The sequence below is a fragment of the Corvus cornix genome, chromosome 2 (genome assembly GCF_000738735.6).
Source record: "Corvus cornix cornix isolate S_Up_H32 chromosome 2, ASM73873v5, whole genome shotgun sequence".
Classification (NCBI taxonomy): domain Eukaryota; kingdom Metazoa; phylum Chordata; class Aves; order Passeriformes; family Corvidae; genus Corvus; species Corvus cornix.
The window spans coordinates 68,411,263-68,438,015 of NC_046333.1; the positions used below are offsets into that span (position 1 = coordinate 68,411,263).

The window sequence follows — 26,753 nt, forward strand, 5'->3', positions numbered from 1 at the left end:
TGGTGGCGTCACCATCCCTGGAGGCGTTCAAGGAACAATTGCATGAAGTTCCCTTAGTTCACTTGGCGCCATGGTCTAGTTGACAAGGTGGTGTTGGGTCATAGGTTGGACTCGGTGATCTCAGAGGTCTTTTCCGACCTAAATGATTCTGTGATTCCCGGGCATAGCTTCGAAGCGCCGCCACACACCGCAGCACCGCACCTCTTCCACCGACAGTGCCCTGACGGCGCTATCGCCCAGCCCCGCCTCAGGCCGCCCTACCCGCGGCGATGGAGGCGGTGATCCACCCCCGGGTAGAGGGGGCGGCCGCCACCGCCCAGCCCGGGGCGCGGCCTCCCCGGCGGGGCGGGGTTTGCTGTCTCCTCCCCCCTTCCGCCTTCTTTTCCCCGGTTATGGCGGCCCCGGGCCTGACCTTTGTCCGGAGGCTGTGCTGGCGGTCGCTCTGCGGGACGAGGTGAGTGCCGATCGCACCGGGGCTGCCCGGCGGGGCCCCTCAAGGGCCGGGTCGGCCGGGGCCGGCAGCCGCGGGCCGGGGTCGTCTGCCGGGGGCTGGGCAGCCGCAGCTCCCTCCCGCCGGGGCTCGGCGTGCAGAGCAGGTGCTGCCCTGCCCGCGCCGCTGGATGAGCCGGGCTGGCGTTCCCTGGATGGCCCCGGCGTTAGTGCGTCGGGCCGGGCGCCGCTCTCATCCTGACAAACGGGGGAAGTCTTTCTGCTAAAGCTGGGGACACCTCCGGCCGTACCAGCCACCTTTAAGTGTTTGAACACAGCGTGGGAGTGGGAAACCTGTGTTTGATGCCTTCCTGAGGCGAATGTTTAACCAGCAGAAAAATTGTTGGTGAGGTATCCAAAACCGTACTGAAATGTAGAGGAGAATGTGTTTTGGCCATTTCTTGTTTTCTGTATTTTATTTTACTTTACCAGGCCCATCGGTCATATAATCATAGAATGGCTCGGGTTAGAAGGGACCTTCATCTAGTTCCGACCCTCCTGCCCGGGCAGGGATGCCTTCCACTAGACCGGGTTGCTCAGAGCCCCATCCAGCCTGGCCTTGACAAAATCAAGTTTAATTGTGGGTCCAGCTAATTAGGGCTTCTTGCTAAGACTGTTTTGGCTTTCCAAATAATCATGCAGTATCTTCTACGCCTTTATTTATTGTATACTGTCTCTAAGCTGTTTCCAAATAAAGTGTCACGTGCAGGAGTGTGCAGTGTAGGAGCTGTGCGCCTTCAGGGTTAGCTGGGCAGTGGAAAGCAGAAGGGATGGCTTGAGTTGCAATTACACTTGGAATTGCGTGATTAACATTTTAATTGAAATGGCTGAATTGGAAATTCCTCTATAAAATTGCTTGTATGTGAATAAGAATCACAAAGTATGCTAATTCATAGAATTTCCTCTTCCAGTCAAAAATAGCTTAATACTAAAGAAAAAGCAAGCATTTGGTGCGTTAAGTATACTTGGTAAACAAGTTCCTAAATGGGATAGTGAAGCAAGCATCATCATATCAATAGATTTAAAGATGTGTGATACTCTGATTGTTAAAAACATTCATATTTGACTGTTATAATGCATGCTTTCATATGTGAAATGCTTTTACTCAAGTATCCAAGTCAGTTAGACACGAGTGCATCTTGACCAGAAGACTGTAAGACATTTATGCATTAAATTGTAATATTTTTCACCCAAAGCTTTGTAAGAAATTATTTGAAGTTAAGTACATGAACATCATAAGATAGAGGGAGAAAAAAGAGAATTGTATGACTTCTGCCCTCAGTTCAAAAAAAGAACTCTCTAGGCAAGCTTTCTCAGCTAAATAATATTAATTTAATGTAGCTAAATTGTTACAGTGAGAGTGAGGGAAAGCAGTTCTAAATTGGGAGAACATGTAAAAGACTGGCCTGCTGATCATCATTAGGCTGGTGGAGTCACATCTATTTGAAATGGCAAGATTCTCTATGAGATAGCAGTTCATACATCAGTATTAATAATGGGTTCATGCTTTTAGTGTTTTAATCAGATATAATAAAGTAGTGCAATTTTTCCAATACCAGAGCACCAGACAGATGAGCTTTGTTTTCTGTATTAGCAGTATGCAAGCAGAATTATATCAAAGACACTAGCAACATTGCTGTGCCAGTGAATTTAGGAAGCGTTTTTTGCAGTCTAAACTTGGAAAAAAGAGTCGTATCCTTGGAACAGGGAAAGAGAAAGACTTGTAGAAATTAAAGGCAAAATGCAAGGATTCCTCTGACTTTGTTTTGGCTTGTTTGTTTTCCTAAGCAAGACATTCATAACCCTTTCAGAAATGGAATTGTGAGTTCCACAGGCTCTTCTTTTCCTGCCACGTTGCAATATATAATATTTCAAGTTTGAATTCATTTGAGGAGGGGGAAAGCTGACACAAGTGCACATTCAGAAGAGTCTTACTGGGGCTGTACGTACTTGACAGTCTTTGCCTTCAGATCTTTGAGGTTGGAGGCCCCGCAGCACCACTGCTGTGAAGCCATATCTGGTCAGGCAGACCACTGGGCACTGAATGCTTGCTGCTGGGAAACCTGCATCTGTGCTATCCTTGTTCTGAGGGGTTCCTTTGGTCTAGTTGTCGTGCGATCCCAGCACTGAATGCCTGTCTGTGGCTGGAGGACATCTCCCAGTTTTATGTAGTCTAGAAGGGATCTGACTTGTATGTGCCAAGACAGCTGTGCTGCACAATCCAAGGGAGTGGAGTTGGCAGCAGCTCAGAGACTTTCTCCAAGAGCACTCTCCTGGTCAAACTGAGACAGTAACATTGTCGCACGCAAACTTCCAAGTGTAGTCCTTGGTTCAGCTATTTCAGCAGCTTTAAAGGAGGTCAGATCTTGTCAAAGACCAATTTTCCATGAGCTACTCTTTTATTTCTCAGAAAAGCCTGTTTCATAGGAGCACTATTAAATGCTGGTCTTTAAGTAAAGTGAATTGAAAACCAGTAAATTTTGTCTTACGCTGTTGGCTTCTTCTTGCTTTTGTAGCCGTGTTGGTCTTCCCCTGTTCCTGATTCCTGCTTACAGTAAATCTCTCCTTACTACAGTATCTAGTTTTCAGCTTGGGAGGCAGCAGTCTTAAGAATTCAAGTTCACTTCCATCTGTCTCTTGAGCAGCATTCCAAATCTCTTCTTGGCATCCCCTCATCATCTCATGACAAAACATCTGGATGTTTACAGCCCACCCACATAGCAGGAGCTCAGGTGTTATAAAGTTCCAGGACAATACACAACAGTCCTTATTCAACCCTCTTGTACTTCTGCCTGGGAGTTAAACGATCCTGCTCCCTGAATTGCTTACCCTTTGTTTGGTAGTGCAGTTGCATTTGTTGGTCATTATATCAGGGGCCCTTTGATACATTTATGGCAAAGCAGGACATTATAACCCTTCCATCTCCTCCTTTACCTCTGTCTAACTGCAGCCCTGTGGACACGTAGAGAAGAGCTATGGGTCTTTTCTGCCTTGCCTCCCGCTAAGCCAGTCAGATGTAAAGTCCTGGGTCTTTAGGGCCCAGAAGCTTTGTCTTTGCCCTGAAACTGTGCTTTTATGAGGAAGCTGCTCCACTGAGGGTGGAGGAAGAACTGATCTCTTGCAGCTGAGAGATTATTTCTTGTTTCATCAAATGCCTGTGCTCAGGGCCTCATTCAGTGAGAAGCAGTTCAGTATTCCAGGTCGTTCCCTGAAAAGGCTTCTTGGTTGCTGTTTATGGTGTATTACCTGCATCACAGGTTTTTGTTTACTTCTTTTTAATATGTGAGGAGAGATAATATTGGGGGGAACTGTGGATGCCAGCACACCCAGAGGACATGTAAGCCTTGCCTTGTGGAAAACATCTTTGAGTCTGCTGTCATCCTGGAGGTGACGAGTAAGTCTGGTGGTATCCCCTTTTCTGTTCTGTTTCTTTTTTCCAGGTTTGGCCATGAGGACCTGTTTGGCCTCAGAGAGAGTCTGCCTTGTATCCCTGTGGTGGGAAATGTCTAGTCCTTTCTGTCGATCTTACTCAGATAGTTGTGGTTGGGTATGGACGTACAGATTTTAGTAGCTTTGTTCGGATGTTCTCATGCTGGCTGAGCAAAGAGGACACTATTGCCTCTTCACCTACTTTCCTCCTACCAGGGCCTGTTTCTGTATTGCAGCAGCTGCTTTCCTTTTCTTTCCGGCTGTCTGCTGTCATCCCTAATCCAATTCCCTTTTACAAGGAGGAAGACTGGGTTTTTGTAGTGTTGTTTTCAAGTAATAGATCAGACTATATTCTTAAAAACTCTGTTTGTAAACACTCCTGAGTCTCCTGGGGGTCTGTACCAAAACCTCTGGTGCTGGCAGTAGAAGTTGCTTTTATGCCTGAAGCTTTTCCCCAGATGTAGGTGAGTTGGGTCTTGTTTCCCTCCTGATCTCAGTGTGGCATAGGCAGCAGATGTCCTGCAGCCTCCCAAACATCTGCCTGCCAACTTCCCCACCCACTAGCGGTTGAGTGGGAATGCATCCTGGCTCACTGACATGGGAAAAGTGTCCACATACAAAGGCTGTGTCTTATCCACAGTACAAAACACATACCCTGATCCTACACCAGAAAAGCCCTGTGGAGTATTTTTTTACTCCCTGTTGCTGTCTTACACAGACTCCTGTGTTTTGGTTTCTGAGTCTCTAACGCTTGTGCCTCTTGGTGCTATATTTCAGGCTGTACCAATGCACCTTGCTCGACTCTTTGCTATTCCTATCAACCAACATCTTTTTCTATGACAGATTTCCGTTTATCAGCTCTCCTTAGCTTATGCTGGATTCTGTAGTGCTCAGGTACTCTGCTGTGCTCCTCCTGCTCGAGATAACCATGCTTATCTTTAGTAGGTCAGATCTGTAGTTCTAGTTGATGTTGTGAGTTATGTGGGTCACAGACCCTTGCCTGAGCACCAGAAAAGCAAGCAGAGCACATACCTGCCTTGATTTTAAACTTACTTTTTCCCCAAGCTTAGTCTTTTCTGTCTTGGTGCAAGTCAATAGTAAGTTTAGAGAGCTCATCATACTTTACTTACCTTTTAAGTAGTAATATTTCTTTTATGTATTAAAGAAACCACCTTCTTTCCTTTCTTGAAACCTTGTGCCATTTGACTTTTGCAGTAAGCTTTTGTAGAATACTAGTAAAATCAGCTTCTTCTAGCATTTGTAAGGTAACTTTCAAGTATTTCAGAAAGGGTCTTTATACCACCAATGGATCTTGAATTTCTCTTTAAGGCCTAGGATTCTGAAACACAGCCATTGGAATAAACTAATCCACTGTGGGCTTAACTAGTCAAAGGAAAATGAACAAATAACTCTCTTAATGGGAGGCTTTCTCTGCAAATACTCATGTTAATTGCAGGGTTTTTTTGTTTGCACATGCTGGTTTACCAATACAATTTAAAAGATAAAAGGTAGTGGTGAGTTGATTGGATAGTTTTCCAGAGAAGTGTCTTGGTAAACTTACGTGCTTATTTAAGGACACTCTTAAACTGTTTTGAGTGGAAATACACACAGTGCTTAAAATCAACAAAATGTAATCCAGAGCAGCAAGCTGTATGTAATTGAGCTGGATTTCACAGTTCATAGCCAAGGTGTCTGGACGTCTTGAGGATGGATTGTCTTGGATCACAGCTTTCTGAGCAATCCCAGTTCTCTAGGACTCTCTTCAATGTGAGATGCTCCATCTTCCTTGTTCTTTTCTGGTCTCTTCCCAGTATGACCATGTCTCTTGTGCTGTGGAACTCACGACTGGATGCAGTAATCAGTAATCCAGGTGTGGTCTCACCGGTGTTGAATAGAAGAGGTTCCATTCTTAATTGGGAATAAAAATGATTTATTGAGGTTTAGAAATATTGTGCTGTATGGATTCTTTGCTGTTTCTTTGGCCCTCCAAAAGAGTGGCTACTGTTTTTCTGGTAAGGTGTTGTGATAATATTTATTCTGGTATAAGGTCTGGTGTTAGAAGTATATAGCTTATAGAATGGTCAGTAATTCTTTAATAATTTGATCCTTAGAAGCTAACCATTAATTTCAAATATGCTGTCATTTCATACCATGATACTCATGCTTGTAAAATGCTGACTGCTTCAAATGTGTCAGTATAGTCAGCCTGTTTCTGAAACAAAAGAATCTTTGTTTGGTTTTGTGTTGTTTTACTTAATTGCCAGTAAGATGCCAGATAAAGCACACTTTTATTCAGAGGAAGAACTTCCAAGTTATATGGGTTGTCCGCCTCTTTCCCGGACCAACAGTTCTTCATGATCTCTACAATGATAGAAGCCACTTTGGCTCCACCCTTGTTGTATCCCTGCTTATAACTGGCACAATTCAACATGATCCTCTGACCTCTGTCTTGGGAGCTGCTGCTTTAGGTGCAGCCTTCCAAATGCTATAATTTAAGCTTTTTACAATGTCTTGGTAAGACATGACACGAAGTCCCCTTTAATGTGTATAATTCCTTTTCAGTTCATTGGATTTTTGTTGAGTAAATTGCTCCAGGTCTTTAAAGACAACCTGTTGGTCTGTTTGACTGTGGATGCTGGAAACACTGACAAAACCAAGAGCAGTGTGCTACTTTGTGTTTAGAACTAAAGTGTTTAATTCTAAGCTGTCTGAAAGAGCTCTGGATTTGTACAGGATAAGCCATTGGCAAATACTACTTCGTTACTGTTTTGTTCAGTATTCTTTGTGTCCACCCCCATTGTATCTAGGTGTCATGGATTCAGGAGAGAAAGTAAGCCTCAGAGAAAAATTTTCTTTCCTTTCACTGATTCAGCTGCACTATGAGGAGTGTCAGTGTGTGTTCTGATGTGGGTAGGAGCTCCAGCAGCTGGTTGTATCCGCATCAAGAAACCTACCTACGTTGGCTGTTAACATTAAACTAGTTACATGTTTTCTTGCTCTTCATACAACCAAGAAGATTTGTCCCTGCAAGCCAAATCAAAATGGCTTTTTCCTTTTTCCATTAGCAACAAAATTATTTTGAGTATTTGTTCATAGCATTTTGTTAAGTAACCTTGGATAAGGATGTGTAAGGAACCTATTTGAGTTTGCTGCTCTCCAAATGCTGCAATAAACTCTCAGTGGTTCTCAGCAAATGTCACATGTATGAGTATTGCAGCTGTATATTTTTTATGCTAATGTTCTTATTTTTAACTTTCAAATGTGTTTCACAGGATATCTATCTGTAAATCTTCCTGCTCGTAGAGGTGTCTTATATGGGCTGAGAATATACAGGAGGTTCTCTCATGCTTTAGTCATTCACCATGTCCAGGCAACCTAAAGAAAAGGTTTAGGACTCTGTTAGTTACTCTGCTGGAAAGAGAATTCTTGTGGAGATTTCAGGAGATGATCCTAGTTTCCCTTCCAGCAGCTGTGATGAGAGGATGAGTAAAATAAAACTCTGCCTGTACAGAGCACAAAGATCAGAGCATTTCATATCTCAGTGAATGGTAATCTAGAGCCTTCATTCTTAGCTATTCTTTAATATTGAAAAAGAAACTATCAAGCGCAGCTGAGCCACTTGCACTAAACAACAGTGATTCAGCACTTCAATTTGCCAACAGACACATAATTATCCTCCCGTTTTTATATGTCAAAACAGTGTAGGAGTGTAAAATAGTAAAAGCTGATAAGGATTTATACACAAAACTTGTGTTTAAAGCAACTCTTGAAACATTCTAATGTAAAGGAGAAAAGAATTTGACTCTCATTTCTTTGTTTATTAAAGTAGCAGCAAGCAAATTGTTTATAGAGTATTTGCACTGATGTTTTCTACTAGTTAGGAACACTGGAAATATGAGAACACTAGAAACATTCCTATTGCCTGATAGCAATAAATTTTAGTTTACTCCACGCTGCAGTATAGTGGGGTACAGCCAGGGACTATGCTGGTGGAACAGGAAGGGATGGATAGTTGTTTCCTTACGGCTTGGGGATTTTTTTAGGAAGGCTGGAGTTCTGTCTACTGAGTCATCATCTCCTTCATGGTATCGCCATGGTTAATAAAACTTGGTATTTTTCATCCCCAAATGAACAAATGCATTGATTTCTAGAGAATAACTTCGATGCTGATAAGACCCCATGGATGGAATAGGGACTGTGAGCCCACATGCAGGAACTCTGAGCAAATGGAACAGCATTGTAACCAGCCACTATTAAATTAATCAATGCTTTTAACAAATTTGTTCTAACATGCTCTGGTCAGATCTGTTGTTATCTCAACCCTTTGTGCCCCACCTTGGGCATCAAAAAGGCCTGTTGTGGCTTAACCTCAGCTGAAGTACCATGAAGCCACTCGCTCACCACCTCTCTTCTCCTAGTGGTTACTCCACGTTTCCCAGTATAAGAGAAGAAACTTGAAAGGACAGACCTAGAAATAAAAACCTGAAGTAATTTGCCTTTATTAGTGTAAAAATTGTCAAGCTGAGGTTTCTTTTAGTATTATAGTGTCACTGCCTACTGCACAACTCCTATTTGTGAGAAAATCTGTCTATACAACTTAGAGGAAGAGTGCTTTGCAGCCAGAAGTCTAACAGCAGCAACAGGCGTCATTGATTTGAGAGGCACACATAAAAAAATAATTTAGTAGCAAGAAAAGAAAAAAAAACTCAACTGAAAAAAGTGTATGGTGAGAAGTAGTGTGTATATTTAAATGATCTGAATTTCTTCGGGAGCAGCCTGTAATAAGATGGCATAAAGAAAGAAACTGCTACAGCCAGAAGAAACTACCCAGAATTTATCTGTAAATTTACCATCTACGCTCTCCATAGCGCTCCTTTTTTTTCCAACAGCAAAGGAGCATGAGTGTTCCAAACATGCCACAGGATGCTCAGTTTGCTTTAGCATTTTCAGGTGCCTCTTCTTTTTCCCAGCTCAGACCTAGGTAGCTTGTATGGGGAGAATAACTGGAGAGATACAGCAGAAATGAGCCCTCTCCACTTTAATCTGTATGGGAAAAGCTCTTATATTGCTGTGTGAGTGCTCGGGCTATGTAAAAAAATGTATGAGTCCTTAAAGTTACATTATTATCTGTTTGGATTCAGTAGAATGTGACCAATGGCATGATGAATGATAACTTGGGGAATCTGCAGATTAAAATTTTCTAATCATTTTTGTGTTAACAGCATAGACAATAGCTTCCTCTTGTCAGCAAAATGAAGTACAACTTTTACATTTGCTGCATGAAGAAAATTATGGAAAATGATAAATATTATTTTCCTGGTTACCAAGGAAGCGTGGTACTGCTAATGCTTTGCTCATTGTAATTATTTGTCAAACTTTCTTTTTATTTTCATCTTGTTAGAGATTCTGATATGAAGGCTTGGGAGGAGGGGAATGAGAGAAGTTGGTGTATCAGGTTAAATTTCTTTTTTCAGATGGTCCACTCGTTTTCTCATGGTTACAGTTTAAATACAGGTTTCTATTCCCCTCACACACCTCATTTCCTAGCAGTTGCTGCAATTTCCAGTGGGGACAAGCTTTCCCACCAGCTCTGCTCCTGTGCCCCTTGATGTATCAGAACTAATAATCCAAAGTTGCTATTCCTTCTCCAAATCCCTTTTCCCTTCCGGGGAGAAAAATCAGGATAATTTAAAGAGAGGATCAAAATGAGAGAAGTGCTACTGAAAGAGGGGGACTGAAGCCTGAAACTGGTTGGAGTGGTACTGTCCAGGCACCAGCAGGGAAGGACCGCCCCAGCCACCTTGGCAGAGAGCATGCGTGGTTCCTCGCTGTGGATGGATATATCCCCACAGCAGGAGGACAGGGAGCAAGGAGGTCTCTTTGAGCTGCTCTCCTGTGTGACTTCAGAGCACCCCTAAGAGCAGTTGCTGGTGCTCTTGGGATAGGTTTTAGGCTCCTGAGCCTTGTAGAACAATTGAAGGTCTGGCTGACACCTGCAAATCAGTTGTGGGCTGGGCTGGGAAATGTTCTCTCTCTTCTTTGCAGGGACTCTGGAGAGGCATGCAGTCAGAAGCTTGTGTTAGGTTATAACCAAACACTTAGCATCTTGAGGTTTGTGGGAATTGATTGCTTTGTGTCATAGCTAAAAAAAAACAACCAACAAAAACCAACCCATACAACTCTTCAAACAATAGCAGCAGCAAACCAGTATTTCATTTTATTTTGTCTTAAGATGGAAAGGACATGAGCAGAAATAGCAGCACTTTATGATGCTGTAATACCCTTTGTGTGTGGGAAATGGCATGGGGTGGTTACCATGCCCTTCACTGTTCTGCATGAGGAACATGTGGAAAGAGCAATGGAAAAAATGACAGCACCTTGAGATAGTGATCATGGCAAAGAAGGGATGTTGCACACATTATCTGAAGTGTTAAACATAATGGACAAAAGATGTTGCAGGATTCATCCAAGTGACAGTTTAATGTGCTTCTTGCTTCTGTCTAACAACACTTCCTGTTCTTTTTCATGCTTGTCTCCCTAAAGCTGCTTAAAATAATGTGAAATGACCATTTTCCATTTCAGGAGTTTTAAACCCATGTGTATCTAGCACCAGCCACTGCTTTTAATCCTAATGGGATTTATAACTGCTTTTCTATGTGCTTTATTTCCCCAGGATCTACTAACGTTTAAAAGAAAACTTTTACTAAGTAAATGGAAGATGGATTTCAGGTATATCCATCCCTTTCTTTTGCTGAATGTACCTGATGTTTCCTGTGCAAAGAGATCTTTTGACTTCTGTTTAATCCTAATGAGGAAACTGCAATGTTGCTTTAAAAGTTAGAAAGTGAGCAGTCAGTATTTTACAAAATGTTGGCATTTTTAACTCTTTTAAAGTCCTTATGCAAGTGATAGAGCTACACGGAAGTGAGAGGCTTGCCTTTAACAGGCTTTGAAGTCTTTTTGTGAATCATATAAACAGTGAGAAATTACTTTCAGTGTAATTGAAATCTTAAATTTAAGATTTGAATTTTTATTGGGATGAGAGACATTTAAGTGAACAGGTAGAATGAATAGGATGAATGGCGAGCCTCCAAGATATCCTGAATGACTGAATAGCAACAAAGAGATGTCTGAAACAAGGGAATAAACATGAAATGATTGTCAGCCTGGATGTTTCAGGTTCAGGCAGTGATGCCCAGGATTTATTTCTTTTTTCAGAGTGTACACCTTGCGAAATCCCCAGTTGCTGGTCTTGCAGGAATATGCAGGCATTTGTCATGGACTCTGACTGCTCTGCCAAGTTGTGACTCCTCTGTGACTCTGTCTCTCTGGTGGGGGCTGGCTTTTACCCAGCTGGGGGAGGTTACCGAGCCCTCTCTGCTCTTCTGTGGCTGCCACTACAGCGAAGGTAATTTGTAGCAGTGGGGCAGTGGCAGCTAATTGTCCACAGGGTGCAGGGCCATAAACAGGAAGCTTTGTGAAGGAAATCATTTTGCTTTGTTGCTGTGAGTAGATGAGAAAGGGAAATACAGGGGGGGTTTTGATTGCCTTTCCTAGGTTTCTTTTCCTGCCTGAATTAAAAGCTTGTATGTCAGGTTCCAGGCTCTCTGCCTACCTTGCGTCGTTTCCACAAAATGTGGCCACTAAAGTGGGGTGTGGATTTGCTCAGTGAGTGACTAAGAAGGACTCAGTATCACAGCAAGAGAGCAGCAGATGGAGGGAGCAAGTTGTCCCAAAATGTACTGCAGCAGCCCCTCCTGCTTCTCCGTCCTTGTGCTGCAGCAGCCTCTCCAGCTCCTCTGCCTTTGGGACTGTGGCACAGCACCACTGTGCAGTGCCAGAGGTGGCAGCGCTTCTGTGTGTGCTGAGAGGTGTCGAGTCATCTCCTCACTCTGTGTGATTTACTTGGGATCGAGGCGCTCTCTTACTGCTGTTTGTTGTGCCTCTGAAGAATGAAGTCCTGTCCAAGATGAATTAATTGTGAAAGAACTTAATTTTTCCTTTGTGTTTTCATCCTTTGTTGTTATTTTAATAGAGAAATCATAGTAATCAGCTTAGCCTTAGCATGTCGAGAATTGATGAGCATCTCTGATGTGTAGGAAATGTCTGTTGAGATCAGAAGGCAGAGGGAATGGAGTGAATCATCAAGTCCTGCAGAGAATTGAGCTATAAGCAGCAAGGAAGAATGAAAGATAAAAGGCCTTTTCTTATAAACAGACTTTAATAGGTTGCACAATCTCCTATTACAAATCAGTAGGTAAGGAGGAAAAGAAGAAAGATTAAGTATTTGAAGTGGATAGTTTTACCCAAACATTTTTTAACTTACAAGCAAAAGTGAATATAACCAAACAGCAAAGTTCTTCTGAGCCTGTACTGACTGAAAGATCATTCCACTTTTCCCCAGCCAGATTTTTTTATTCACCTAATTGTTTTCTCATTCTCTTCTAACTTGTCTACTTTGCATCCATAATAAGGAAGAGAACCATGACCTGCTAAATGAAAAAAAAAAAACCAAAAAAATCCCCAAAAAAACCCCAAAAAACCAAGCCAACCTTAACAGCAAATATTGTGTACATACCTTCAGACTGGCTTCTATGGCATTCTCCTCTCCCCAGCTGCCCATCCTCAACTTTCATTAATTTATGATCATTATCAAATTGTATATAAAAGAGATTCTTAAAGCCTTTTTATGATATTGACCACAGCCAGGCTGGAGTGAAATCCAGATTGTCAAACATGGTGTAAACCCAAATCTCCATTTTTAAACATGGTGTCTACCTCAGTCACTGCCTAGACTGACAAGAAAATTCGTAGCAGATACACAGATCATCTTGGGGACAGTAGCATTCCAGTAATTCCAAAGGTGGCTAGCAAAGTTGGAGGGAAAAAAAAGCCAAACCAAAACAAACAATTATTCTTCCTGAGCTCTCATTTCTTCTTCCTGTAAATGTGATTTCAAAAACATGTTTGGAAATAGGATCTGAAAGGGTCATGTTCTGGGACTCTGGAGCAGACTAATGAAAGGGATGCAGTATTAAAAAAACTTGTATCTGTGTCCATTTAGGTGCACTTTTTCCTGTTGAAAGTCTTTTTTTGATGCTGGAAACGAAGTCCACAAGTTGGCTAAATAATCCCCAGCTGTTTAAGGGATGAACTCATTAAACTCTTGACAGAGGCTTCTGAACACACCAGCTTGAATATTGGTTACAGTGAGAGTTGTTAACCCCATGTTTGTCTGGATGCGCTGCTATCTTAATAATAAGTTTACAATGCATCAACTCAGTTAAAAGGACTTTCTGTTCCTGCAACCTTTTCTGCTAGCCTATTCCATTTTGTATTGTTCAGATAGGTTTCTTGCTACTGGCATAAGATTTTGAAGCAAATTTTGAAGCAAATTTTGAAATTCTTTCACTTCAAAGGAAACTCTGTGTATAAAAAAAAAAAATTCTTTCCATGTCTGTCATTCAAACTTGGTATCTCCAAAATGTCAGAACTTAGATTTTATTAACGAAGAAAGGCTGTAACAGGACATAAAACCAATAGATCTTACAAACATTTGTACGAGACACCTAAACCATCTAGCTGCATAAAATGAAAGAGGAATAAAATTAATGGGGGGCAGTTCACATTCTTCGCACTTTCTGCCTGCAGCTTTAAGGCTTGCAGCAGAAATTGAATTCTCTTTAAGAAATAAGAGCAATGAGTGTATTTTTGAGGTAGGCTGTAGAACATCTTTAAAATTCTCATTAAGCTGTATAAAAAGGCAGAATTTCCATGGTTTTTAAATGATTGTCCTGTAACTGAAATATTAACATTAAGTTGATTAAGCATTCTGTCAGTCTCCATTTGAGATATTCATTAATTTTTCGAATGAGACTGATTATGAAATCTATTATGTATGATGTTCTAACAAGACAGGTGTGTCTGTAAGTTAGAGTAGGGAAAGTTAGGCTATTTTTCTTTTTAATAGAATAGAGAAGGAAGGTTCAGACATAAACTGCAAACACTTTAAAACAGTAAAAATGCTTAATGTATATTGCCATTTAACCAAAAAAAACCCTGTGACAACATGCTTTTACCCTCTTGAAATAAGTCAAAATTATTGGACTTCTTTGCTTTTGATACCAAACTTTACTGAAATAAAACTGTTTTTACAAAGCATTGTAGAGTTGGGTTAGGTTTGGTATTTTTGCGGGAGGTTTTGGTGGAATTGCCTTTTTGTGGTGGGAAGTTGTTCTCCCAGAATATTTTGACTGCCTTTTTTTTTTTCTTAAGTGCCTACAAGCTAGCTTACAGACAGTCTTTTTTCAAAGAACATTTTGAAATTAGTCTTCACTTGTGCTGCCCTGATTGGAGAACCAGGCTTTCAAATTGAGATGTTTCTAGCTAGAAGCACACACACTTGAAAAGATCACAAAGCAGACAGGCTGCATCCTCACCTCAGTTCGTGGGCATATAAAGCTGCTAATCATAGAATCATTTAGGTTGGAAAGGGCCTTTGAGATCATCAAGTCCAGCCATTAAACCAGTACTGCTAAATCTGCCACTAAACTGCGTCCCCAGAGGCCACATAGACACATCTTTTAAATACCTCCAGGCACAGTGGCTCACTCCACTGCTTCCTTGGGCAGCCTCTTCCAGTGCCTGGCCACCTGTCTGGATATTAGGAAGATGTTCTTTGCCAATCTAAACTTCCGCTGGTGCAACTTGAAGCTGTTCCCTCTCATCCTCACAGTTGTTATCTGTGAGAAGAGACCACCTCCCACTTGGCTACACCCCCCTTTCAGGCAGTTTTAGAGAGTGGTAAGGTCCCTCCCGAGCCACTTTTTCTCCAGGCTAAACACCCCCAGCTCCCTCAGCTGGTCCTCTCAGGACTTGTGCTCCAGACCCTTCACCAGCTTTGTTCCCTTGTGTGGACACATTCCAGCACCAAAATGTCTGTCTTGTAGTGAGGGGCCCAGAACTGAATGCATTATTCAAGGCGCTGAGTACAAGGGGGTGAGATTTAAATAATTAATAAAATTTAATAATGTCCAAAGGTTAATTATATCATAGCAAAAGCAAACTTCTAAAGCAACTTTCTTGTGACTTTTAATATCATTCTTGTTGTTTTGATTAGTGTTGTATGTAATATTTCACATTTACTTTAAATGTCTTAAAAAGCAGCATATTTGTTTCTCCTCTAGCCTTTCACAAAAGTCAAATAATGGGATTTTTTTTCCCCATTTACTCCCAGGCCAGCACAAGCTGTTTGCACTCCAGCGATTCATCTGCACATGACTGCAGCCACCATGCAGGTCAGCCAGAAGGACTTCCAAAAGGCTCAAGAACAGCTGAAGCTTTTGAAAAAGGATCCTGGGAATGAAACCAAGTTGAAACTCTATGCTCTGTTTAAACAGGTAGGCTTGACTTACTTTGTTTAGTAAGGAGCATTTATAACCTGAGGGGATGGACCTGTAAAATTTATTTAAAATACAGGCTGTTCAAATGTATTGTGCATTAACAGGCCCTTGATTTTACGTGCTCAAATTCTGTTCTTGAAATTTTAGCCCCTTAAAATGCCTAAATTCTGAGGGAAGCCAAACCTGTTTTTTTATGCTTTGAGTAGGAACCTTTATTCAAAGAAACAGAGCAAAATTACATCCATTGTGGGATGCCTTCCATATCATAATATTGATTCAGCTTTGGAAAATGGCTTATGCCTAGGAAAAAAAAAAAGTAGGCTGCATGCTTCCTCTTAAATTTCTTGTATCTACAGTTATCTGGGCCTATAATATAATGGTGTTGACATTTGACAGTTGATTTCTGTGGTATTTTCCTCTCTTTTTTTTTTAGTATGGTCATTGTAAGTTTTGTTTGGGGTTTTTTGTTTGTCTATTTTGAATTCAAGGAACTGTTCCTCCACAGTTTGAGTGAAGGTTATTCTTTACACAGTATGAAAGGGGACCTTTCTAGAAATAGCTTTATGTCCATAGCAGGGCTTGTATTGGTATTTGGGGAAGTGTTGGTGGATCAGGAGTGACTGCAGGGTCAGTACAGGCTGTGGCTTGTTATGTTGAGGAAGGCAATCAGTAACTCATTTCAAAAAACCTTAAAGACAGCTGATGGTTCCAGGTAGCTTTACTAATTAATAATAGTGAGCTCATAAATGTACTTTTTCTTTCTTTCCTGCTTCCCACTTGAAATATTTCTTTCCAATAGTTTATTTCTCTTCAGGAAAACTGATCATAGAATACTTTAATCAAAGGTTTAAATAAGTTTGTTTCACTCTCTTTTCAGGCTACTGAAGGTCCCTGCAATGCTCCAAAACCAGGTATGCTGGACTTTGTCAAGAAAGCCAAGTGGGATGCGTGGAACTCTCTTGGCAATTTGTCTCAGGTGACAAAACCCATAATTTCCCTTAGATACTGTGTAGATTACTCTACCTTGAAGTGTCTGGTCTTTAAGTGAGTGGCTGATGACAAGAACATGCTAGTTGAGCAATTCTGCTTCAGCCATCAAAATGTTTCCCTCTGTATTCCTCAATCACTTTACTGCTTCAGTGTTTGGAGATTTTTTTTTTTTGTGTGTGTGTGTAAGCCTAGTTCTACGTTATTGCTGCTAGCTTGTATTTGTGCAAGAGATCTTATGTGGTGATTTTCAGTAAATGTAGTGTTCTTTTGTATTATGGTCTATTCTGCTCTTGTCTTTAAGAAAGATGGATTGAGCTTCTCAGTTCTTACAACAAAACCCAAATCTCTGAATTCAGCATATTCATAACTTTGTCATTTTAAAATGTCAGTCTCTTACACTGTTGACTAAAAGGCTAGGAAAAACTGGTGTATTGAGAGCCTCTTCATTCTTTCTTTCTCAATACATCTTGACATTTTTAGCATCTTTAATAACCTTTAGAGAAGTCAAGTGAAGCAAGCCGGAAGAATAAAGATGCAGAGATACATAAGCATTCCTTTTTCATGCAGGCTTTAGTAAGTCTGACTGCATATAGGTACCATGGTTTCCTCAGTCGCTATTAAATGAAGGAAACAAACTTTTCAAATCAGCTGTGCTGCATTAGGGCTGCTGCTCAGTAGTAGTTGCTGAGCTCAGTCAAAAAGATTCTTTAATATAGAGGGGGTTTTTTGTATTTTTCCTTTTTTTATTTTTTTAAACAAAACATTGTTGCATGATTTCATGAATACAACATACTGTTCTGCTTTAGGTTTTTTGGGGTGCATTTTGATTTTTTTTTTTAGCTTGAGGTTTTGGATTTATTTTTGAGATGGCCCTGCTGCTTTTAGGAGTAGTCAAGAAATACTTAAGGAGAAGAATTGGCTCCTCAAGTTAGAGTGGAGAGTGGATAGACAATTTCATGTGCTACTCATTATGGATTATAGAATTGTTCAAAGTATATTATCCTTTCAAGCCAATAGGTTGTAACAACCAAGTACTTAAAATTCTTTTAAATCACTGCTTACTTTAGAAATAGGGAGACAGGATTCTTTAGGCTTCTGAGTGTCATGTTAGTGCTAAATGAAAACTTGTTAGTGCAAGTGAAAACTTGTTGTCTTCAAGCAGTTTTAAAATGCTGTAAGATCCATTTCAGTGCTCTTATTTTTGGCAACACTATTCTAAAATAAAAACTTCGGTTAGAGAAATGTCCAACTGGAAAGCAGAAACAAAGGATCCACAGAAATGTGTAAATGCTGGCAATATGACAGAGGTCTCTCTGGTAAGCTTAGGCATGGATGGGGGCACTCTTCCAGCAAAATAAATGTCATTATCCAAGCATCTATGCACTTCTCTTTTGTGAATCTATTGCTGCTGCTTTTAAGGTGACTTGAAGCATGTTCTGCAGTGTTCAAATAATATGTGTTCCCGTCCTCACCCCCTTCATTGGAATATATTATAATAGAGATTTTTGTTTTCTTTTCTCCTGAAGCAGTCACCTTCCCCTCCCCCTGCATCCAGGTACCCATTTTATTAATACTGTAACTGATTTAAATTTTAGCTTTTCATAATCTTGTGTGTGTTATTTTCATCTTACCTTTTTTTTTTAGTATTTTTTCCTTTTTTTTCCCTTTCTTTTTCTTCCCTATTTTTTAATTTCTTTTATTTTCTTGCAGGATAATGCCAGACAGAAATATGCTGAACTTGTCTCAAGTCTGGTCTCTGCAGAATCTGCTAGCCAGCAGAAAGAGGCTTCTCCAGAAGAGGGCAGACATGATGGCTACGAAACATTAATAGTTACTACCAAAAATAATATCACGAAGATAATGTTTAACCGACCTGATAGGAAAAATGCCATCAACCATCAGGTAAAGAAATGAACTTGGGAGGATTAATGATTTATTTCTTTCTGGATAAGCTACTTAAATCTTTAGAGTCCTTACTACAGGTTTAGCAGAAGTGACTGAAGCATGGTGGTCTGAAGTTTATGAGGGATTAGTATTGTGACTTCAACAACAACCTAAGGAATAAACATCTAGTACAAAATGAAATCATTCAGCTAAAATTTTACAAATTAGGCTTTTTTGTGTCTCTTGATTTCTTTCAAACAATATAGGATTATGGTCTGCACTAAATTAAAACGGCAAACTGCAGGAGGACTGGCCTGTGGTTTGCATGCAAGATTTGACTGCAGCCTTGAGTATAATAAAGCATTTGTGCAGCCTTTGGCTCAGCACTGCTGCATGCGTGTGTAGGTGATCCTCTGTTTCCTGTAGTTACCTTCATGAGTAAGTCCCTCCTGTTGGAAGCATCATGATCATCCTGGTTCACAACTGCAGAGATACCAGAGCAGGGTCTTCACACCACTGCTGCTGATTCTTTCATGTGTTATTTTGTCCACTTAAACTGCTGTATTGAAATTAGCTGTTTCAAGTCAGTGTTTGTTTCTGCAAAGGACCTTATTTTGTCCTTTACGTTTGCACTGGAAGTTTTGAGTATTGCAAGTGTGTGTCTTTATGGTCAGAAGTACTTCACGTGTAATACCAAACTTCTTGCACATGACAAATTTTTCAGTGCTTAAAAGGATCATAGCTAATCTGTCTCTTGAGTTCCTTGTTGTCAGTGTCAATCTCGTTTTTATGTTCTTTTGCAGCATCACATTTGTACTTTGTTGATTTTCCTTTTATGCAGATGTACAGAGAAATTATCAAAGCACTTGAAGAAGCTGGAAAAAATGATTCTACCATAGCAGTTATTACTGGTATGTTTTATATTATACCAAAGTACAGTACTGACATGAAATTCCTACCTGTGCTTAGACTAAGATAAAATTAAGAGAGGAAATTCTTTCCTATATTATAGACCAAAGATTTTCCAGGGTGTTTTGGCAGATTTTCTTCGAGCTGGTGTTTCAAATTCTTAAGTAAGCTTGCCGTTACATCAAAACATCTTTCTCAGCTGAGAAGATGGACATGGAATACTCCTAAGGGCTTTATTACTTTTGAATAGCTGCCTGTCTGGTCCATCCTCATTGCAGAGAAGTGTCTTTTTAGGAATTTAGCCAAAACTTGAGTTTTGGCTGGCAACTAAGTAGTGTGAATTGAAGGTGAATTTGGGCTTAAACCTGTTTACTCTGAGGTAATTGCATGCAAATTCTTCTCCACTGTCTGCTTTACTGACACCTGGTTCCCATTCCCAGGATGCTGAATTTCCTTTCAGTAGCAATGACTGGGCACCACAGCTGTTACAAGATAAGAAGGGTGATTCACACAACTGGAGCTGGAAAGTCTAACACATGTATAGCTATGAGTCCACAGCAAACACCTCTGCACAAACCTTTCTGTTCCTTTGCACACAGTGAATAAGAGCACTGCAGTGTAAAGTAGGTCTCATCCTGTGAATGTCCTCATGGAACATAGAGCGATTCAGGCAATTAAGTCATGCAGTCTAGCTTTTAAATGCTGCTTGCTTTTTTGGTGGTGCCTCAAACTGGCTTATACATTGAATACCAGCTTATCTGTTTCTTACTGAAGAACCATCTTCCAGTACAGTCATGGCAATGCAGTGCTGTCAGTCTTATCCTTAGACTGCTGTGCCTTTTTCTAAATAGATCATTAAAAATGTGAAACTACCACATATTAAATAGGTTATTCTATCTACTTTTGATTTCTTCATCAGTTTGAAGGTGGGTGAAGAGAGATGCATCAACTTACATTTCCATTGTCCTGTTTAAAAAAAAAAGTTTCTCGCATCTAATTATTTGAATGCTTGTGAATTGACAGAAAAAAAATACCTGGGGAAGTATGCAGGGAAAGAAATAAAATATTTTTTCCATCTGACACTGTTACAGAAAAAAAAGAAAATTAATTTTCCCCATCAAATATTTCACAGTTAATATTCTTTGGCTTTTTACTGATCGTTCTTTTCAACAAATTGACAGTCAGAAACTTACTTTTAAACCATAGATGTCCTTTAAGATATTGTGTATACTTCGAGAAAATCCCTCTAATGACTTAACAATGTTAGACACTGGGGATAAAATTCTTTTGTAAATGTAATAAATGAAAGCTTCTCTTTCCTACTCAGAAACCATTGGTGCATTTACTCCTATGTGTTCTCTGCAGGAAATGGAGACTACTATAGTAGTGGAAATGATCTGAATAATTTCACTAATGTCCAGCCTGGTGAAATGGAGAAGATGGCAAAGGATGGAGCAGTATTACTCAAGTAGAACATCTTGGTTTCATATATGCATAAGTTACTGTAATGGGTAAAATATAATTTGCAGGCATGGTTAGAAAACAGCAGGGACCCAGTTATGCTACGATTCATCTGTTTAGGTGACTGTGTCTAAGGGCGCACCCTGTGCATAAACACAAAGATGGTGTGGGAGGAAGTGGTATTAATTGTATGAAATAAATAGATTAATATTAGAAGTCTTTTTAAATACAGTGATGCTGAAGACTTGATTTCATTGTTTAGTTCCCAAAGTACATGCAGATATAATGAAAAATTGTTTTAACTGTACATGAAAAAATTGTGGGGTTTTTGATATCCAGCAGTGTCTACACTAGCAGGAAGTGCCAAAATACCTTTGCTGTCAGACTTCTTTGAATAGAGACAGGTGTAATGAACTTGTTCAAAATTGCCCAGTAATTCTGAGATATTGGTTTAAATTTGAATTTACCGGTTAAATGAATTTCTTTTCTAAGGCCAAGAAGATCAGGGATATCATCTGACACAAGGGGCTCTTTCTTTTTTTTCCCTGCTTAAGCAGATTTTGTCTTCTTTTTTACTTCTGTATGTGATAATTGCATCTGAGAGATGCCTGCAAGTTGGATTGTTTCCTCAGGCACTTGCAATTGGTGGAAAAGCTAAAATACACAGAAAAGCAGTGGTTTTGATTTATGTTTTAAAGATGAACTGCAAGTACTCAGTTTTGTAGCTTTTACTTAGGTGAGCTGTCTCTGTGGGTCACAGGTGCCCCTCGAAGTGATCATGATGCAGTGTGAGCCTGTTGTGAAGATGTTACTCAGTGGCACCTGGCAAGTGTTCCAGCCTGCAGTGTTTTGTAGGGTGTTCAGCACAATGCAGTCTCGTGTGCTTTGTGGTATTTAACCTTGCTCTTGTGAGAAGCCTGTGTTTGCTGGGCTGTTACTTTTACACAGGCACAGTGTTCCACTACAACCAATGCACAGAGATGCCAGAGGAATGGAGTTCTTACAACACTGTTCACTTTTGGAAAATGCTTGATTTTGAGAATTCATTTCGCACCTCTTGGATGGAGAAGCAGCTGTCAGATGAAACAAAATGCTGTTTCTTGAGCCTGTGCAAAGAGCACTAGGGAGTTCTGTGCTGTGGTAACATCCCAGTGTTGCTGCCTGTTGGGGCTTCACTGCAGAACAGAGTCTGTGAAGGGAATGGCCATCCCATGGGTGGAGTTGGGATGGATGTACAGGCAGAGGACTCTTGTCAGTGACCTGTATTCAGCAACTGTAGCTGAAGAGGAAAACACTTCCATAACTTGATCGCAGGAACTAGAAAAGCTCTGCTGACATGTACATGTTTGATTCTTAGTTGCTAAGGAAATGCAGCTGTTTCAAATAGCTCTTATTTCGTTAGAATTCATTTCTGAGAGGCTGAAAAACCAAAGACTATGTAGTTTCTATCTAGCTCTTGGGTTTTGTTATGCAGTGTCTAATCACGTGTTTTGAAATTTGTATCTATTGGATGAAAAACACTTGAGATGTGTCTCTTACATCTTACACCTTCTGTTTTCTTTTCCCTCTAGAGAGTTTGTGGGTCATTTTATTGATTTTCCTAAACCACTGATTGCAGTGGTAAATGGCCCAGCTATTGGAATCTGTGTAACAGTCCTTGGGTTGTGTGACCTTGTCTATGCTTCTGACAGGGTAAGTACATGGCCTATCCCAAGACAGTCTTTAAGCCTCTGTCTGTATTAAATATTTGATTTGGGGTAATCTGAAAGAAAAGAACACTTCAGAAAAGTCTTAAAGGTTTTGTATATCACATCAAGGAACACCTGTCTGTATTAATTACCAGCACAGGGGTACATCAGGGGTACATCAGTGGTTAACATGCATGGAATTCCCTGTGCTGTAGTTATGCTTATCAAGTTACTAACTCCAGCTTACAGACTCTTTTTTAAGAGCCCCTCTTCAAAGCTGATGTGAAATGATGTTTGTAAGGCCCGTTTGAGGTGTGAAAGGTGAGAAAAAGTTTGTTCTGGAATGGAAGTTCTGTAACTGGCTGAAGTAATTCATTACAGGTCACTTGTGACCATGTCACTCCTGTCATGTGCTTGTCTAATGTGCATGATTTATTCAGTCAATTATGGTCCATAGATATCTTTTTTTGCTACAGGGTGAACCTGTTGTTTCTAGTTCTTCAGTTTAAAGAGCAGTCTATATTCATCCTCCCTTAGAATAACCTTAGCCATCAGTGTACTTAGCCTATTAGATATATCTCAGGTTTACCTTCTCTATTCAATCTTTTCCTTTTTTTGAGCTAAACAGCTGACATTTGTTCAGCTTTTCCTCATGTGGCCTGTAGACACATTCCTCTGGACTCCTTCCATTTGCTCTGTGTCTCTTTAAGCGTAGTGGCACAAGCTGGACACGTCAGCTCATGTCTTACTGACGTGAAATGGAGCAGAAGAACTTCTCCACGTTCTGCAGGCTGTATTTCTGATTTGACATCCCACTGTGTTGGGTGTCAAAAATCAATATGTTGATTTACATACTTGTGGGCTGATCTAACACCTGGATCCCTTGCTATAAAGTTGCCAGTAAAACAGTTTTCCCTGTCGTGTGTCATATGCTGCATACCAAGTTGTTCCTGACAAACTTTAACTTGTCCATATTCAATAGTATCTTCTTACTTATACCTCTCAATTTTATTAAGACTATTTGGAAGTCTAATCACTTCCACTCAGCGCATCATCTCCTTACAGCCATGAGTTAGTATAGATTTAGTTGAAGTTTAATCCAAATAAGCATGAAATGTTTTGTCCTGTTAATATTATCCTTCTTTCTTGAATGGCTTGAAATTCATACTTGAACTTCCTTTACTGCCTGATAAATGCATCGTATCTTTGCCTTGCGTTTCTATTGTTTTTTAAATCCCTGCAGGTTTATATTAGTGTCATACTTACAGTCTGACATAGTTTTCACTTTCTGTATGTCTGTGTTTAAAGTCCATGACAAGCTCATTATTTAGAGTCTATTGGTACCTTCCTACCTGCGCTGGGACAGCTTTTGCTTGTACCCTAGGTAACAGTTCTTGGAGGATTTCTATAGGATCTAAGCTAGCCTTTTACTTAGATTATCCTTCATGACAATTTTCCTATTATCTTCAAGTTTATGGAAGCCTTCTCAAAGTTGATTGTTCTCTGTTCTAAAAGATGGTTCACTGTTCAGTTCTAACTTGCAATTATGGTATTATTTTGTATGACCCCTTGCTGCATTTCTGGCACAGGCTCTTTTTAGATTTGCTTAAAATTTGGGGAAAGAAGATTCAGTGACTTGAATTTTTCAGGAGAAGAATAAACTTGGTGTGCCTTCAGGAAGGCAAAAATTCTGTTTGCCTCCTAAGTTACTTGGAACACGTATTTAATAACTTTTAAGGCAGATGTACATGAACATCCTTTCTGTAAAGACTTTGCACATTAGTTTCTCTAAGTGCTGTATTCAAATAATGTAACTCATCAATAGGGTTGTTGGATAAGGGAATGGAATTATACAAGCCAGCTCTGGGGTGCATTGAAAGGATGAAGCAATGATTCCAGATGGCGTTTGAAGCCTATTATGGTAACAGTTCAGATGTGTTTGGTGAACTCTGTCTCAGTAGAAGATTTAAAATGAAAATTAAGTGCTAGTACTTTAATTCCATGCTGTGATGTAAGGTTTCCTTTATTTTGTTCCTTTTTTTTTCCAGGCTACATTTCACAGCCCATTTAGTCAACTTGGGCAGTCCCCAGAAGGATGTTCCTCTTACCTGTTTCCAAAAATCATGGGCTTAGCCAAGGTAAGAATGACTACACTGCTTGTGGGATCATCTGACCTTCGTGTGTTGGTATCCTCTGACCATGAGAGCAAGTGTAGTCTGTCCATCTTTTATTTTCTCTGTCTGCTCTAGAAATGAGGAAACTACATAATAGTAACTTAAAAAAAAAATCAAAAGTAGAAAGAAAAATGAAGAAGCAGAATCCAAATTTTCTCAGAACAGCATAAATCCTTTCTTCTTCTTTTGATATCCCACAGAAAAAGTCTTGGCAGTTTAAAAGACTTCTCTGATGTTTCATGCATTAATATAATGTATTTTTTTGAGCAGGGTTTAAATCTGTAAAGAGCAGATCAAGTGCTTCATAGATATCCCAGTATCAAAAGTATTCTATTCAGTGAGATACAGCCTGCCAGTACATGTTCTAGAAATCTTGGAGTCACTGCAAAAGTGAACAAACATATTTATGATGAGGTAATTTCAGATTGCAACCTTGGAGCTCTGCTCGAAAAGACATGTACAGTCCATGTACAGCAGTGAACAGTAGGAACTGTAGGCCAGTCCCTAGTGGTGAAGCCCAGGCATTGACACTGGGCGTGATGCTTAACTGCTTCATTATGGCCTGAATGATGGGACTGAGTACCCTGCTCGAGCAGGGGCTTTGAAGTAGACAGTATCTGGCAGTTCCTTAATAATAACAATAATAATCATCGTCATAATAATCTAGTCTCTGTTCTTTTCAGAGGGCAGATATTAACAAGCAAGAGACTAAAATGAATGTGATGTGGAAGCATGCAGCTTCCCTGTCAGATTGCTCAAGTCTTGTGTCTTATTGAATCACACTTTCTTTTTTGTTACATAGGCAAGTGAGATGTTGCTTTTCAATAAAAAGCTGACTGCAGCAGAAGCCTGTGCCCAGGGACTTGTGACTGAGGTCTTCCCTGACAGCAGTTTCCAGAAGGAAGTTTGGGCAAGATTAGAAGCTTATGCAAGCCTCCCCAAAAATGTCAGTATTTTTCATTTTTCTCCACCTTGTAAGCCTGTAGCATTCCCAGTTCTTCTGCCAAACCTCTCCTGTCACTTCATTTCACTTCATCCTTAATTGAAATAATGAGGATCATTATATTTTCCCTCAAGCACAGATCTCTCCCTTTGCTGCTGGGAAACAGATCCCTCTCTTCTGCTCTGTGTGCATCTAAGATAGTGCACTGTCCAGAGAAATGCAGTGGCTGAAAAGCCTTACAAATTACCTGACTGCTCCACCTGTGCAGTGTCTCTCTGAGTGCCTTGAGTGGCTTTTCTTAGGTTTTTATTTTGGCAGTAGTTTATATTTAAGAACCTTACCACTGGTTCTGCAATCTTAATTGTACTGTGTGCACTCTGGGTGCTCAAGATGATGCTGGGTGGCTTTACTTTTTGCTGAATTCAGTGATCCTGCTCCCTGGTTTAAGGTTGGCAAGACTACTGAAGTCACAGTGGTCTTGTGTTACCTTGAACAGGAGGAGACAGCTGTGCCAGCTGCTGATAATGCGGGTTGCATTTGACACTGCAGACAGTTGAATGGGTTTTGTTTCTTTTGACCATCTACTCTGATAATGAGCACTTAGTGGACTGCTGGTTTGCTTCCCATGAGCCTTCTACACCTTATTAGCAGTCTGGGGAATTAAATGCAGTAAATACTTCCAGCAAAAATGTTGACTAAAAGCTGAGAGATGTGATGTTATTGCAGTTGGGTTAGGATGTGATGTTATTTGCAGTGAGGGTTTTGTATTATTTCCTGAAGCATTCAAGTATAGAAAACTCACCCTCCTAATGTTCCTCTCTTTATTCTCCAGTCCTTGGCAGTGTCAAAGCAGCTGTTACGAAGTATGGAAAAGGAGAAGCTCCATGCAGTCAACAGTAGAGAGTGTGAAGTGCTGACGGAGAGGTGGTTGTCTGATGAATGTGTAAATGCTATTGTCAGCTTCTTCCAGAGGAAATCAAAACTCTAATCTTCACCAGTAGAATAATTCACCAGCTGGCAGTAGCCTAATCTGCCGTCATCGTTAATGAACTTTCTCTTCAAATAATAATTCTTATATATTTTCATGTGGTATATCTCTGTTCTGAGTACTGGGTTAAACCTGGTTCACAAAATTAATACACTCTTATGTGCCTTGGATCCATTATGGATATTTAGGTTGGGGAGAAAAGGTTTGTTATTCTGTAGGCACCAGTGATGTTTCTGAATAATACTAAAGCAGATTGTCTTTCAAAAGAATCAAGAGATTCTATAGCACCCTATTTTGATAGCTCTTCAATAAGTATCTTATGAGTGATTCTTTTTATCTGTCTGTGGGGAAGGAAATGCTGTATTAATGAAACAATAAATCAAAATATTTAATTAC

At 40.2% G+C, this 26,753-nt stretch overlaps 1 protein-coding gene across 4 annotated transcripts; it reads left to right on the forward strand.

Moving 5' to 3' along the window:
• Nucleotides 1–348: 348 nt before the first annotated feature.
• ECI2 (enoyl-CoA delta isomerase 2) lies at nt 349–26,753 on the forward strand. Of its 4 annotated transcripts, XM_039549525.1 has the most exons (12): nt 369–454; nt 10,592–10,647; nt 11,137–11,326; nt 15,155–15,317; nt 16,198–16,296; nt 18,021–18,212; nt 19,036–19,105; nt 20,469–20,571; nt 22,136–22,256; nt 24,301–24,390; nt 25,229–25,372; nt 26,202–26,753. In XM_039549525.1, the coding sequence occupies exons 4-12, from the start codon at nt 15,195–15,197 to the stop codon at nt 26,355–26,357; spliced, it is 1,098 nt and encodes a 365-aa protein (XP_039405459.1). In that variant the 5' UTR covers nt 369–454; nt 10,592–10,647; nt 11,137–11,326; nt 15,155–15,194; the 3' UTR covers nt 26,358–26,753. The 4 variants fall into 4 exon arrangements, with proteins under 4 accessions (XP_039405458.1, XP_039405461.1, XP_039405459.1 ...); XM_039549527.1 differs by lacking the exon at nt 11,137–11,326 and having other exon boundaries at nt 364–454; XM_039549526.1 differs by lacking the exon at nt 10,592–10,647 and having other exon boundaries at nt 389–454.